This window comes from Oryctolagus cuniculus, chromosome 19, assembly GCF_051225735.1.
Source record: "Oryctolagus cuniculus isolate XC-2025 breed Fujian yellow rabbit chromosome 19, ASM5122573v1, whole genome shotgun sequence".
NCBI lineage: Eukaryota > Metazoa > Chordata > Mammalia > Lagomorpha > Leporidae > Oryctolagus > Oryctolagus cuniculus.
In genome coordinates, this window is record NC_142885.1 from 9,223,415 (window position 1) to 9,236,096 (window position 12,682).

The window sequence follows — 12,682 nt, forward strand, 5'->3', positions numbered from 1 at the left end:
TAGACAATGCAGAGTCCCTCTGATTTTCCTTTTTGCAATTATGTGCCCACTTCACTCATATATTCATGTTGCAGCTCTTGAATGGGTGCAGACCACCCTCTGCCCCACGTATCATTGTTATGGTTTGAATTTGGTTTGTCCTCCTAAATTCACACAAGACTTTGAGCCCCAGAGTCATATGTTAATGGTACTAAGAAGGTGAGAATTTAATTCAACTATGGCATTTGGAAGTAGAGCTTTTGGGAGGTGATGATTGGCTTGGATTAGATTGGATGAGATCATTAGGATGAAGCTTGCATTATTAAATCTTGGTGGCTGGCCGGCACCATGGCGCAGTAGGTTCATCCTCCGCCTGCGGCGCCAGCATCCCATATGGGCACTGGTTCTAGTCCCGGCTGCTCCTCTTCCAATCCAGCTCCCTGCTGTGGCCTGGGAAAGCAGTGGAGGATGGTCCAAGTGCTTGGGCCTCTGCACCCACGTGGGAGACTGGGAAGAAGCACCTGGCTCCTGGCTTCAGATTGGCGCAACTCCGACCATTGTGCCCATTGGGGAGTGAACCAACGGACGGAAGACCTTTCTCTCTGTCTCTCCCTCTCACTGTTAGTAACTCTACCTCTCAAATAAATAAATAAAAATCTTTCAAAAAATCTTGGTGGCAAGGAGGTACCTTTCTCTGAAGGGAGGAGAGAACTTCCACTTTGACTATGGCCTTGTCGAAATAAGATCAAAGTCGGTGAGCTCAGGGGGCTTCCATGGCCTTGACAACTCATGACTGGAGCCTGGGAGATTGCTGACGCCTTAAATAAGAGTGTCAATTTGTTAAGTCAACAACAGGAGTCACTGTGTACCTACTCCTCATTGTAGGCTCTCTGTCCTTAATGTGTAGTTCAATGTGAATTAATGATATGACTAGTGCTCAAATAGTATTTTGCACTTTGTGTTCTGTGTGGGGGCAAACTGATGAAATCTTTACTTAATATACACTAAATTGATCTTCTGTATATAAAGATAATTGAAAATGAATCTTGATGTGAATGGAATGGGAGAGGGAGCGGGAGATGGGAGGGTTGTGGGTGGGAGGGAAGTTATGGGCGGGGGGGGAAGCCATTGTAATCCATAAACTGTACTTTGGAAATTTATATTTACTAAATAAAAGTAAAAAACAAAATCTTGGTGTCTTTATAAGAGCCATAGACAACAGACATAGCGCCAAGGGCTGGGAACATCTGGTTTATGGACTATATAAGGCCCATGAAATCATTTGGTCTGGCCCTGCCAAGGCAACCACAGGTGGGACTCAAAATACAATAAATCTATAGGCTAATCTGTGAGTTGATAATTTTGTATGGCCTGTGAATGTTATAAATATCCAAATGGCCCTTGGCAGAAAAACATTCCCTACGCCTGACAGACAGGTGCAGATGCAGACGTAGAAGTAGATGTAGACAGAGGCACAGACACTTCCTGTCTCTTCCCATGTGATGTTCTGCGCCACCCTGGGACTCTTGACAGCAACAGCTCCATGACCAATGGCTGAAACAATGGGTGGGGACTTCCCAATCTGAGACTGTGAACCTCTGGATCTGTGGGCCAAAATACATCTCTCTGCTGTATAGTTAAGCTGCCTAAGGTAATGTGTTGTAGTAACGAAAGCTAATACAACCACCTCTAGCAGATTCTCTTCCTGCTGGGAAAATGGGTCAGAGTGAGAAGCCTCAGAAGCTGCGATTATGGACATGCTCTGTCACTCACTCTTCTTCTCTATCTACATCATGAGTTTAAATTTCTAAGCTGTGACTCTTTTTTTTTTTAAGAGTTTATTTATTTATTTATTTATTTGAGAGGCAGAGTTACAGACAGAGAGAGGGAGAGAGAAAGGTCATCCATCCTCCAGTTCACTCCTCAAATGGTCACAACAACGGTTGGAGCTGTGCTTATCTGAAGCCAGGAGCCAGGAGCTTCTTCCAGGTCTCCCACACAGGTGCAGGGGCCCAAGCACTTGGGCCATCTTCTACTGCTTTCCCAGGCCATAGCAGGGAGCTGGTTTGGAAGAGAAGCAGTTGGGACATGAACAAGCACCCACATGGAATGCTTGCCCCACAGACAGAGGCTTAGCCTACTACACTACAGCACTAGCCCCTAAGCTGTAACTCTTAAATTGAGGAATCATCAGCCCTCTTAAGACTCTGAGAAGTAACAGGGCCCCCTAAATCAGATGCTATTGGTAATAGGTCCATATTCATTCCCGTATCATACCTGTTATAGCTGACATGGGCTACCATAACAAAATACCACAGACTGGGTGGCTTAAACCACAGAAACTTATTTTCTCCCAGTTCTGAAGGCTGGAAGTCCAAGATCAAGGTGCTACAAAGGTGAAGATAGCTGCCACCTTGCTGCTGCTCCATATGGTCATCCCCCTGCATGCATGCCCCAGTGTCCAAATTTCCTCTTCTTAGAGGGACATCAGTCTTCATTTTAGCTGGATCACCTGTCTAAAAGTCCTGTATCCAAAGATAAGTCATATTTCAAGGTACAGGGGGTAGGACTTCAACATACTAATTGAGGAGCATGGGGCCAGCACTGTAGCACAATAGGTTAATCCTCCACCTGCAGCGCCGGCATCCCATATGGGCACTGATTCTAGTCCCGGCTGCTCCTCTCCGATCCAGCTCTCTGCTATGGCCTGGGAAAGCAGTAGAAGATGTCCCAAGTGCTTGGGCCCCTGCACCCACATGGGAGACCAGAAAGAAGCACCTGGCTCCTGGCTTCACATCAGCACAGCTCCGGCCATTGCGGCCATTTCGGGAGTGAACCAACGGATGGAAGGCCTTTCTCTTTGTCTCTCCCTCTCACTGTCTGTAACTCTACCTCTCAAATAAAGAAATAAAATCTTTTAAAAAATTAACTGAGGAGCATGGCTAGAGAGACACAATTCAACCCACAACAGTGCCTACAGATTGCAAGCTCCTGCTCTAACACTTTAGGAGCTTCTCTGCTCTGGGCTAATGCTTTTGTTATACATTGCAAAATCGTAAGTCACTTTTAGGGTGACAGCATGCTTTCTTAAGGATCCCAAGGAATGAAGAAATAAATCCAGGGCATCTGTATTTTAGTATTGTGAACTATTCTATATTAATGAATTGTGATTATTACTGACATATTTGAATTGATTGGTCTCAATTCATTTTCTATTTTCTATTTACTATACTTCCTTGTTACTTCGAACTTAACTATGTGTGAGGCACAAGGCTAAGGAGGTGATAAGACAGACACAGTCCCTGTCTTTGCCTCACATACATTGCAGAGCTGTATCCAGTACCATTCTTTGATGATCAGCAACAGATACTAGGGGGCTCCCTTAGTCCCAGTCTCCCCACCCCATAAAGGACCTTATTGATAAAGTTTTTGAGTAGCTCACAGACTGAAAGGAACATCTGAAGAACTCAGCTCAGAGGGAGGAGACACCAGGGCTACAGCAGGCATCCAGCTGCCACAGGCACTCAGCCACCTCATCACCACAATACCAATAAGATAATGCAGCTCCAACCATGTTTGTTTGTATCCCAAACAGTCACGAGGCTCAAAAGACAAAGTCCAGGGAGCGAGACTGATCGACCAGCCTTGTTTGCATCATGTTCTCAGTCCACGACTGGCAGGCTGACACTCTCACAAAGAGAGAAATTTTCCAGAAGACAGAGCAGAATGAGTCCAGGAGGCCGAAAATCTACCAGAAGGGAAACAACCAAAGAAAGAGCCAGTTGCCATAAAATTCTATAAAATATGACAAATCACTTGCCAGAGGGAACACAGGAATCTATGAATGCACAGAGCAAAGACAGCTCACATGGTCTGGCATCAAGAAAGAGGAGCAGTGAGAGTTAGGCAGAGGGAGCTGAGGCGGATGAGCACTGACACCTCTCAAGGAGGCCAGGGCCCATGATCAGGGTAAGCGGAGCAAAGAGGAGAGAGGACAACTCGAGACTTGGTTCCAACTCCAGAGGCCTTGGGAGGTTAGCTGAATAGTTTATACTTTATCCTTAGAAATACAGGAAATGGAAAGTTTTAAACAAGAAATAACATGATTGGGGCCAGCGTTGTGGCACAATGGGTAAAGCTGCCCACTTTGAAGCTCAGATGCCATATGGGCACCACCAGTTTGTGTCCAGGCTGCTCCACTTCCAGTTCAGCTCCTTGCTAATGGCCTGGGAGAAGCAGCAAAAGATGGCCCGGCCCACATGGGAGAGGGAGACAGAAAGGTCATCCATCCTCCGGTTCACGCCCCAAATGGTCACAACGGTCAGAGCTGGGCCAATCTGAAGCCGAGAGCCAGGAGCTTCTTCCTGCCAGCCACGTGGGAGACCCGGATGAAGCTTCTGGCTCCTGGGTTCAGACTGGCCCAGTCCTGTCCATTGCAGCCACGTTTGGAAATGGAGTGATATGGTTTGCATATGAGTCCCCCCAAGTTTTCGTGTACTGGAATTTAGTCCCCAGTGCGGTGACAGGAGAGATCGTGGAAGCTTTAAGATGCAGAGCACGGTGAAAGGTGGCTAGTCACTGGGGACATCACCTCTAAAAAGGATTAACATAGTCCTCATGGGACTCCAGCTATTCCTGCTACAGGGGTTGCTATAGAAACAGCCAGTTCCCTGGCTCTTCCTGCTCTCTGGCTTCCTGTCTCGCCATGCGGCCTCTTCTACGTGCCTCCCACCATCGTGATGCCACCCACCATGAGACCTTCAACAGGGGTCGAATCCATGGGGCTGACTGACTTTCAGCCTCCAAAGCTGTGAGTTCAATCAACCTCTTTTATTTATTAAAAGATGCCTCCGCCTCAGGTATTTTGTAATAGCAACAGAAAATGGATATGGGAACTTGCTGCTTCACCGAATCTCGGAAGGGACCCATCCTGCAAATCACACTGGATGAATACATAAACCACAGCCTGGTACTGGACTCCCCATTGCCATGATTTTGTTGTTGCATTCTGAGATAGTGGCTTGATACTTCCAGCTCTGGTCTCATGTTTGGCTTTGAACTTTAACTCCCAGTGCCTGCTTCAGGTAGATAATCACAGTAAACAAGTCACACAAAAATGTTTCCTTAACAAAATGCATCACTTGTGAGTGCTTTTCAGCTACAAGGAAGGGCATACTTGACCAAAGATGGCTTAAAACAGGAGAGGGCTTGTTCTCAGGCAGAGGCTAACCAGCTTCTCTATGATTTTTTGCTATCTCCTACTAGACATGAGAATAGGTGCTGCAAGCATCAGGATCCTGTCCTCAAAAATTGTGCTTAGGCCAGCGCCGTGGCTCACTAGGCTAATCCTCCGCCTTGTGGCGCTGGCACAACAGGTTCTAGTCCCAGTCGGGGCGCCAGATTCTGTCCCGGTTGCCCCTCTTCCAGGCCAGCTCTCTGTTATGGCCCAGGAGTGCAGTGGAGGATGGCCCAGGTGTTGGGCCCTGCACCCGCATGGGAGACCAGGAAAAGCACCTGGCTCCTGGTCTCAGATCAGCGCGATGCACCGGCTACGGGGTGCCGGCCGCGGCGGCCATTGGAGGGTGAACCAACGGCAAAGGAAGACCTTTCTCTCTGTCTCTCTCTCTCTCACTATCCACTGCCTGTCAAAAATAAATAAATAAATAAATAGTGCTTAAAGCCTGGAAGCCGGGGCTGTGGATTAACAGCCAAATGATCTTCCTCCCAGGATTCCTACCTCTCGTCATGGAAGGAAACCTCCACAGGATGGCATGGCTCCCAGCCAACCTCTGTTTGCATTTCACCAGCCAAAGTTAGGTTCCATGCACATCCCACAGGCTGAGCCCCTGTGAAGTGAGATCAAGGGTTCTCTGTCAGTTCTTGTCAGAGTTTTTGTTTTGTTTTGTTGTTTTGTTTTGTTTTTTGGCACAGAGGAAGGAGCAAAATTATTTTGCGGGAGGCAACCAAGAATGTCTTTTACACATAAAAATACAAATGTAATCTGAGAAAAAGCAATGATAATACTTTAGAGTGAGACAGCATATTCTAGCTCAATCACTGAGACAAGAGACAATGAGAGGTCGGCGCCGCAGCTCACTTGGCTAATCCTCCGCCTGCGGCGCCGGCACACTGGGTTCTAGACCCGGTTGAGGCGCCGGATTCTGTCCTGGTTGCTCCTCTTCCAGTCCAGCTCTCTGCTGTGGCCCGGGAGTGCAGTGGAGGATGGCCCAAGTGCTTGGGCTCTGTACCCGCATGGGAGACCAGGAGAAGCACCTGGCTCCTGGCTTTGGATCAGCGTAGCACGCCAGCCGTGGCAGCCATTTGGGGGGTGAACCAACAGAAAAGGAAGACCTTTCTCTCTGTCTCTCTCTCTCTCTCACTGTATAACTCTGCCTGTCAAAGAGAGAGAGAGAGAGAGAGAGAGAGAGAGAGAGAATGAGAAGGTAAAATGTTTAAAGCCATGAAATTGGGGTGAGCATTGTGGTGCAGTGGGTTAAGCTGCTGCTTAGAACTCCAGTATCCCATTTCAGGGTGCCAGTTCGAGTCCTGGCTCCTCCACTGCCCATCCAGCATTCTGCTAATGCACCCGGGGAGGTAGCCGATAATGGCTCAAGTACTTGGGTCCCTGTTGCTCACATGAGAAACCCAGCTGTTTTGGGCATCTGGGGAGTACACCAGTGGATGAAAGACCTCTCTGTCTCTATCATCCTTGCTCTCACTCTTGCTCTTTCTTTCAAACAAATCTTTTTTGCAAAGTAGTGAACTTAATATTTATTAGCATTATGAGAATATGTCTTCCCTACTTAGAAAACTCAAGGAAACCAATGGCCAATTCACTAAAATAATCAAGAGTACTCAGAAATGTGAATGGCAGATGAACATGAAAAATCAGTAGATTTCCAATATATCAGTGGCAAATATTTAGGAAATCATAGAGAAAAAAAGAAACACAACCACTTCAGTTTTAAAAGAAACTAAATATTGATGAGCAAATGGACATTTTCGAGGTTGATCAGGCTTTGGCATCCCATATTAAGCAGGTCAGTGTTTCACAGCCAGTGTAACCCACCTTTGGCTCTGAGTCTATTTGTCACTCCCCTTGAGTCACCTTCCTCCCAGGCTTCCTCTCTACCCAGGCTTTGTAAGGGTTGAGTGTATGGATGGGTACAGGAACAACAGGAACCGGAGAACCCAAGGGAGTCAGTTTGCAGTGGCTCCGGAAGAGAGAATAAAGTGAAAATTGGAGACCATCAATGGGACCATTTTTTCTAGTCCTTTGCTAAGAAATGAAGGAGAACAGCAGCAAATGAAAATTGAGACCCAGAGGTGAGAAAAGAAACTCTGAGATGCACCCATGAAGGCTGGGAAGCTTCAGGGGCCCACGTTCCTTCAAGCTGCCTGGGGCCCTAACGCTAGTCCACACTATGAAGCTCAGAGCCACAGCAGCACGTCCTTCCCAGCCGTTTCCTTCCTGCACCCTCCTCCACCCATGCTGGTTCCAGGAATGATTCTGTATCCCGCCTCTTTCTCAGGAAACCATGGTCCTGGCACTTTCAATAGCAGAGCTGCCTCTACTTGTTGTTGTTGTGTTTTTTTTTTTTTTTCTGACTAAGCTTGACAAAAGGAGGAGGAGAAGGGCATGAGTGAAAGCAGTAGGCCGGGCCAGGGAAAGAGTGAGGATCCTGGCAGCTCCAGCGTGGGGATTGCTTTCTCTCTGCACCTCTTCCTGTTGATGGAAGCCTTGCTCAGACCTCCAGGTAAGAACACGAGAAGATCACAGACAGGGGAGGTGGCCCGGATGGACAGGCCAGGAGGGGCACTGGGACAGGCTCTCATAGCACCCCATCACCCCTCGGGGGCCATTCTTTCTCACCCTCTGCCTCCCTCATGGCTTCTCAATCTTGCCCTGTTGGGACAAGAGACATGAGGAATATCTTCAGAGAAGCCATACTGCAATTTTTAAACACTGGCATATATTTTTTAAAAATTTCTCCCCAGAGCCATTGCCATCCCAAAGCTGGCGTGATCCACAGGGTCCTGACTTTGCCACTCCCCATCCTGAAGGAATCCCTTCAAAACCCAGGATCAGAGCCTCCAAATCTTGCTTGACCAGCAAGCAGTCCTCTGCATGGCTCCTTGGCGAGATTATCCCTTTCTTGTCTCCTCACACCCATGCCCACATGGCAACCAGGGATATGCGGTCTCAGGCTTACCCGTAAGGTGAAATCCTGGACCAGTGGCTGGAATGGTGGAAGCAGAGTTCAGAATCTGGGTGTGCTTGGGCCCAGCAGGGGGCCTTGGTGAATGGTGCTGTAGTCCCTGGACAGGGTAGGAAAGAAGTGTGCAAGGGAAGCAATGCTCAATCTGCATCCATGCCGAGAACACACCCTCGGCAGCCTGGAGCTTTGAGATCGAGGTCAGCACTTACTCTGAGGCCTCATGAGCCACCAGGGCTTGTGGCTAACAGAACAGGGGAAGGAGCTCAGAACGAAGGGCAAAAAAATAGTCCAGAGTAATGCCTGGGATTCAGCTCATCTGATTTCCTGCACTTCCTTCCCTCCAGATACCCAAGGCTGTGCAGGGAGCTCTGGCTGCATCTGAACTCAGTTCTGAGGGAACCCCAGAAGATTTGGAGGAATCTAGCTGAGGGCCCAGGGTGGACACAGCACCTTCCTTACAAGAAGGGGCAGGAGTCAGAGTGCCTGGAAGCTGCTTAGTTTCCTTACACATGAAGAGAGTGTGACTCCCCTTTGTTAGGCTTCCCTGGAAATGTGTAGTAAACATGATTGGGAAAGCCAGCCTTCTTGGCCAGAGCTGGGGCCAAGGGAGGGGCTGGGCGAGAAAAAGATCTTAGCGTTGCTCTGGAGGGATGTGGGGATGAGTCAGCCCCCGAGCCCAGCTGGTGTCTCCCTCCTGTGTTCATGGGGTTCGCTGGGGACACACTACTTTAAAAACAAGATTTATGGCAAAATGTCAGACTCCTTGGTTAGGTGTTAAGCCTCCTAGATCTGTCCTCCAACTTGCTTATATTTTGCATTCTCCAACTCTCTCTTGTTCTTGCAGGACGATTTCCTTGACTTTCTTGGGTGCCAAATAGAGCTGTCTCCCCACAGAGGGCTGCCTTCCCTTTGCTTTGCTGTTCACTCCTCACTTGTCCATCCACTGTCATTGTCGGTATTTGTAGGCACTGGTTCCAGGATCTCCCATGGGCACCAAAATCTGAGGAATGGCATGGTATTGGCATAGAGCCAGTCCACATCCTCCTCTGTACTTTCCATCATCCCTGGATGGCTTATAATGCCTGATTCCAAGTAAATGTTGCGGAAATGTTGTTGTGTTGTATTGTTCAGGGAATAACAATAGGGAAAGCCTGCACACGTTCTGCACAGATGCAAGTCTCTTACTGAGTATCTTCCATCTGTGGTTGACTGAAGCTGTCCATGCAGATTCACGGGCACACAAAGGGCCTACTGTGCTTGTCCACCTTTCTATATTGAGATATTTATATCTCAGAGTTACAGGTCTCTTCAAGTTTAATTTTTTAAGATTTTTTTTGAAAGGCAGAGTGACAGAAAAGGAGAGGCAGAGAGAGAAAGACATCTTCTATTAGCTAGTTCACCCCTCAGATGGCTGGGCTAGGCTGAAACCAGGAGCCTGGAGCTCCATCCAGGTCTCCCATGTGGGTGGCAGGGGCCCAAGTACCTGGGCCATTCTCTGCTGCTTTCCCAGGTGCTTTAGCAGGGAGCTGGATGAGAAGTGGAGCAGCACGGACTCAAACCGATGTTCTGTTATGGGATGCTCGTGTCACAAGCAGCGGCTTAACCCACTGTGCCATAATGTCGGCTCCACTTCAAGTTTAATTTTCAAAATTGAGCTTGTGTTTCTCTTTGTCCTTGTTGTGGTTTACGGAGTAGCTTTGCAAGGATGAAAACATCCTTCTCTCACTGTCTTAAAATCAGAGTCTACTTTTTTTTTTTTAACAGGCAGAGTGGACAGTGAGAGAGAGAGACAAAGGTCTTCCTTTTGCCGTTGGTTCACCCTCCAATGGCCGCTGTGGCTGGCGCGCTGCGGCCAGCGCACCACGTTGATCCGATGGCAGGAGCCAGGTGCTTATCCTGGTCTCCCATGGGGCGCAGGGCCCAACACCTGGGCCATCCTCCACTGCACTCCCTGGCCACAGCAGAGAGCTGGCCTGGAAGAGGGCCAACCGGGACAGAATCCGGCGCCCTGACCGGGACTAGAACCCTGGGGGTGCCGTCACCACAGGCGGAGGATTAGCCTAGTGAGCCGGCCTACTTTTACTTTCAAATTAGGAAGCAGCCATTGCCTTGTTGATTATGTCACTTTGGGCTGTTTTCAGATATGTTGACTCCTGCTCTGTTGTTAGACAGTTTCTCAATTTTGTCTTTCAGTCCACTTAATGTATTATTTTTCTTTCTTCTGTGTTCTCTCAGCTCTTTCCTCTCTTCTCCATGGATTTAACTTCAGCTCTTAACTTCCAGCTATACTCGCTGTTTTCTTTTTTTAACTGCATCAGAAGCACCTGTTCTTATCTGCCGGCACCTGAGCCTGACTCCCTTTATGGTCCTTATTTGTGTAAGTAGAGGAAATATCCTACAGTATTTTAAAAGCACTTAAGTATATGTCTCCCAAATTTCTCATCTTTTTTTTGTTACAAAAATATTTTTTCAGAGAGATGTTTTCTCTGAGACCCCATGCCAGTGACTGCTGTCTTTATTGGCATGGTGACGTGTAAAAGGAATTGTATTTTTCCCTCTCGATTTCTCTTCGAATAGGGTCCGATCTGACGAGGCCCAGGGATTATCACACAGCAAGGTGGCTGACTTCTAGCACCTGTTCTGGTTGGTAGCCCCTAAAGGGAAGTGATCTGCAGGGTGCTAGATTAACGAAAGGTGCCTCAACCTACAAATAAATCAACTTCTCATTTCTTCATCGGCCGCTGAAGATACCCCACGGTGTGCAACAGGGAGAAACAGGGTTGCTGATAGGGGAACAAAATAATCATGGGAATTTCGGGAACCTACCTGAAGTTTAAAATCAAACACTTGGGGTGAGCGATGTGGTGCAGCTGGCTCCTGCATTGGATGTCTGCATCCCTATGGAAGCACCAGTTCGAATCTCAGCTACTCTGTTTTCAATTTATCTCCCTGCTAATGCACCTGGGAACCAGTGGATGATGTCCCAATTAGTTGAGCTCCCACCACCTATGTGGGAGACTCAGATGGGGTTCCTGGCTCCTGGTTTTGGCCTGGCTCAACCTCAGCCACTTGGAGAGTGAACCAACAGTGGGGAGACCCCTTTCTCTCTCAGTCTCCCCCTCTCTATGACACTGTGCCTGTCAAATAAATAAACCAATCTTTGAAAAATAAAACCATTTGTAATATTCTGTTGTCATTGCTCCACAGGAAGATGCGTGGCCGGTTTCTGAGGCAGCTGCTGGCCGAGGAGAGCCGACATTCCACGGCCGTGGGGCGCCTCCTGCTGCCTGTGCTCCTGGGATTTCGCCTGGCGCTGCTGGCTGCCAGTGGGCCTGGGGTCTTCAGTGACGAGCAGAGTGAATTCGAGTGTAACACGCGGATGCCAGGCTGCAAGGCCGCCTGCTTTGATGCCTTACATCCCATTTCTCCTCTGCGCTTCTGGGCCTTCCAAGTCATTTTAGTGGCTGTACCCAGTGCCCTCTACATGGTTTTCGTCCTGTATCAAGTGATCTGGCATTATGAAGAACCAGGAAAGGTGAAGAAGGAGGAAGAGACCTTGATCTACCAAAGGGACAGCAGTAGAGATGCCTTAGGGGCTGGAAGCTTGAGGCTGCTCTGGGCCTATGTGGCACAGCTGGGTGTGCGACTCATCCTTGAGGGGGTGACCCTGGGGGTTCAGTACCATCTATATGGGTTCCAGGTGCCCAGAGTATCTCAATGTAGAACAGACCCATGCCCCAATCTGGTAGAGTGCATCCATTCCCGCCCCTCTGAGAAGACCGTCTTCCTAAAGGCCATGTTTGGGGTCAACGGGCTCTGTCTCTTCTTTACGCTTCTGGAGCTTGTGCTTCTGGGTTTGGGGAGATGGTGTGAGCGCCTGAGGAAATTCCTGGGTGTGTCCTCTTCCCCTAGTCACACTCTCCCCTTGGACAGCGTAAGGAAACTCCAGGAGACACCATGATCGACTTTGCCTCGCCAGCTTCAGTGCTTCAGACCAAGCGAATAGGGGTAGCATCTCCCGACCTCCCCAGCCAGTGGGCATGGCCAAGTGGATGTGCCAAAGCACTCTCTCCCTTGGGAATCTGCATTTGGAGTCAGCAAGACCTACAGTCTCTGCCAGGGGCGTGAAAAGAGAAGAGGAGAAATCTGCGTGTGCTGGGCAAACATTTTCCACCACAGATAAGTGGAGGAAATGCCTGGTGCAGCTGGCAGAGAAAACTGGATTCAGTGAACAAGAAATTAGATAGAGGCCATCACGCAGGCTGGGGGTGGAGGGCCACAGGGAGTGAGGCTGCGATGGTGGTTTGGCATCTGTCTTGGCCATTGACAACTTTCCAATTTCCGGACCCATGCCCCTAAGGATTGCTTTGCTTTCCTGGATAAGATCCAAGGTGTATATTAAATAAATTCCTATTTGCTTTTGCCTCCTCAGCTGGGTTCTGTTTCTTGTTTCCAATCAATCCTCGACTATGACTATCAAGGGT

General features: G+C 48.6%; 1 protein-coding gene and 1 long non-coding RNA gene across 2 annotated transcripts; one reads left to right on the plus strand and one right to left on the minus strand.

Annotated features, from left to right (window-relative positions):
• Positions 1–5,709: 5,709 nt before the first annotated feature.
• LOC149120337 (uncharacterized) lies at positions 5,710–8,561 on the minus strand. Its single transcript, XR_016225807.1, has 3 exons — positions 8,408–8,561; positions 8,193–8,298; positions 5,710–5,825 (listed from the first exon to the last, which is right to left on the minus strand). It is a non-coding gene; the product is annotated as an uncharacterized LOC149120337 (long non-coding RNA).
• GJC3 (gap junction protein gamma 3) lies at positions 7,625–12,629 on the plus strand. Its single transcript, XM_008248905.5, has 2 exons — positions 7,625–7,736; positions 11,406–12,629. Exon 2 carries the CDS (start codon positions 11,410–11,412, stop codon positions 12,157–12,159), a length of 750 nt encoding a protein of 249 aa, XP_008247127.1. The 5' UTR covers positions 7,625–7,736; positions 11,406–11,409; the 3' UTR covers positions 12,160–12,629.
• The last annotated feature ends 53 nt before the right edge of the window (positions 12,630–12,682 follow it).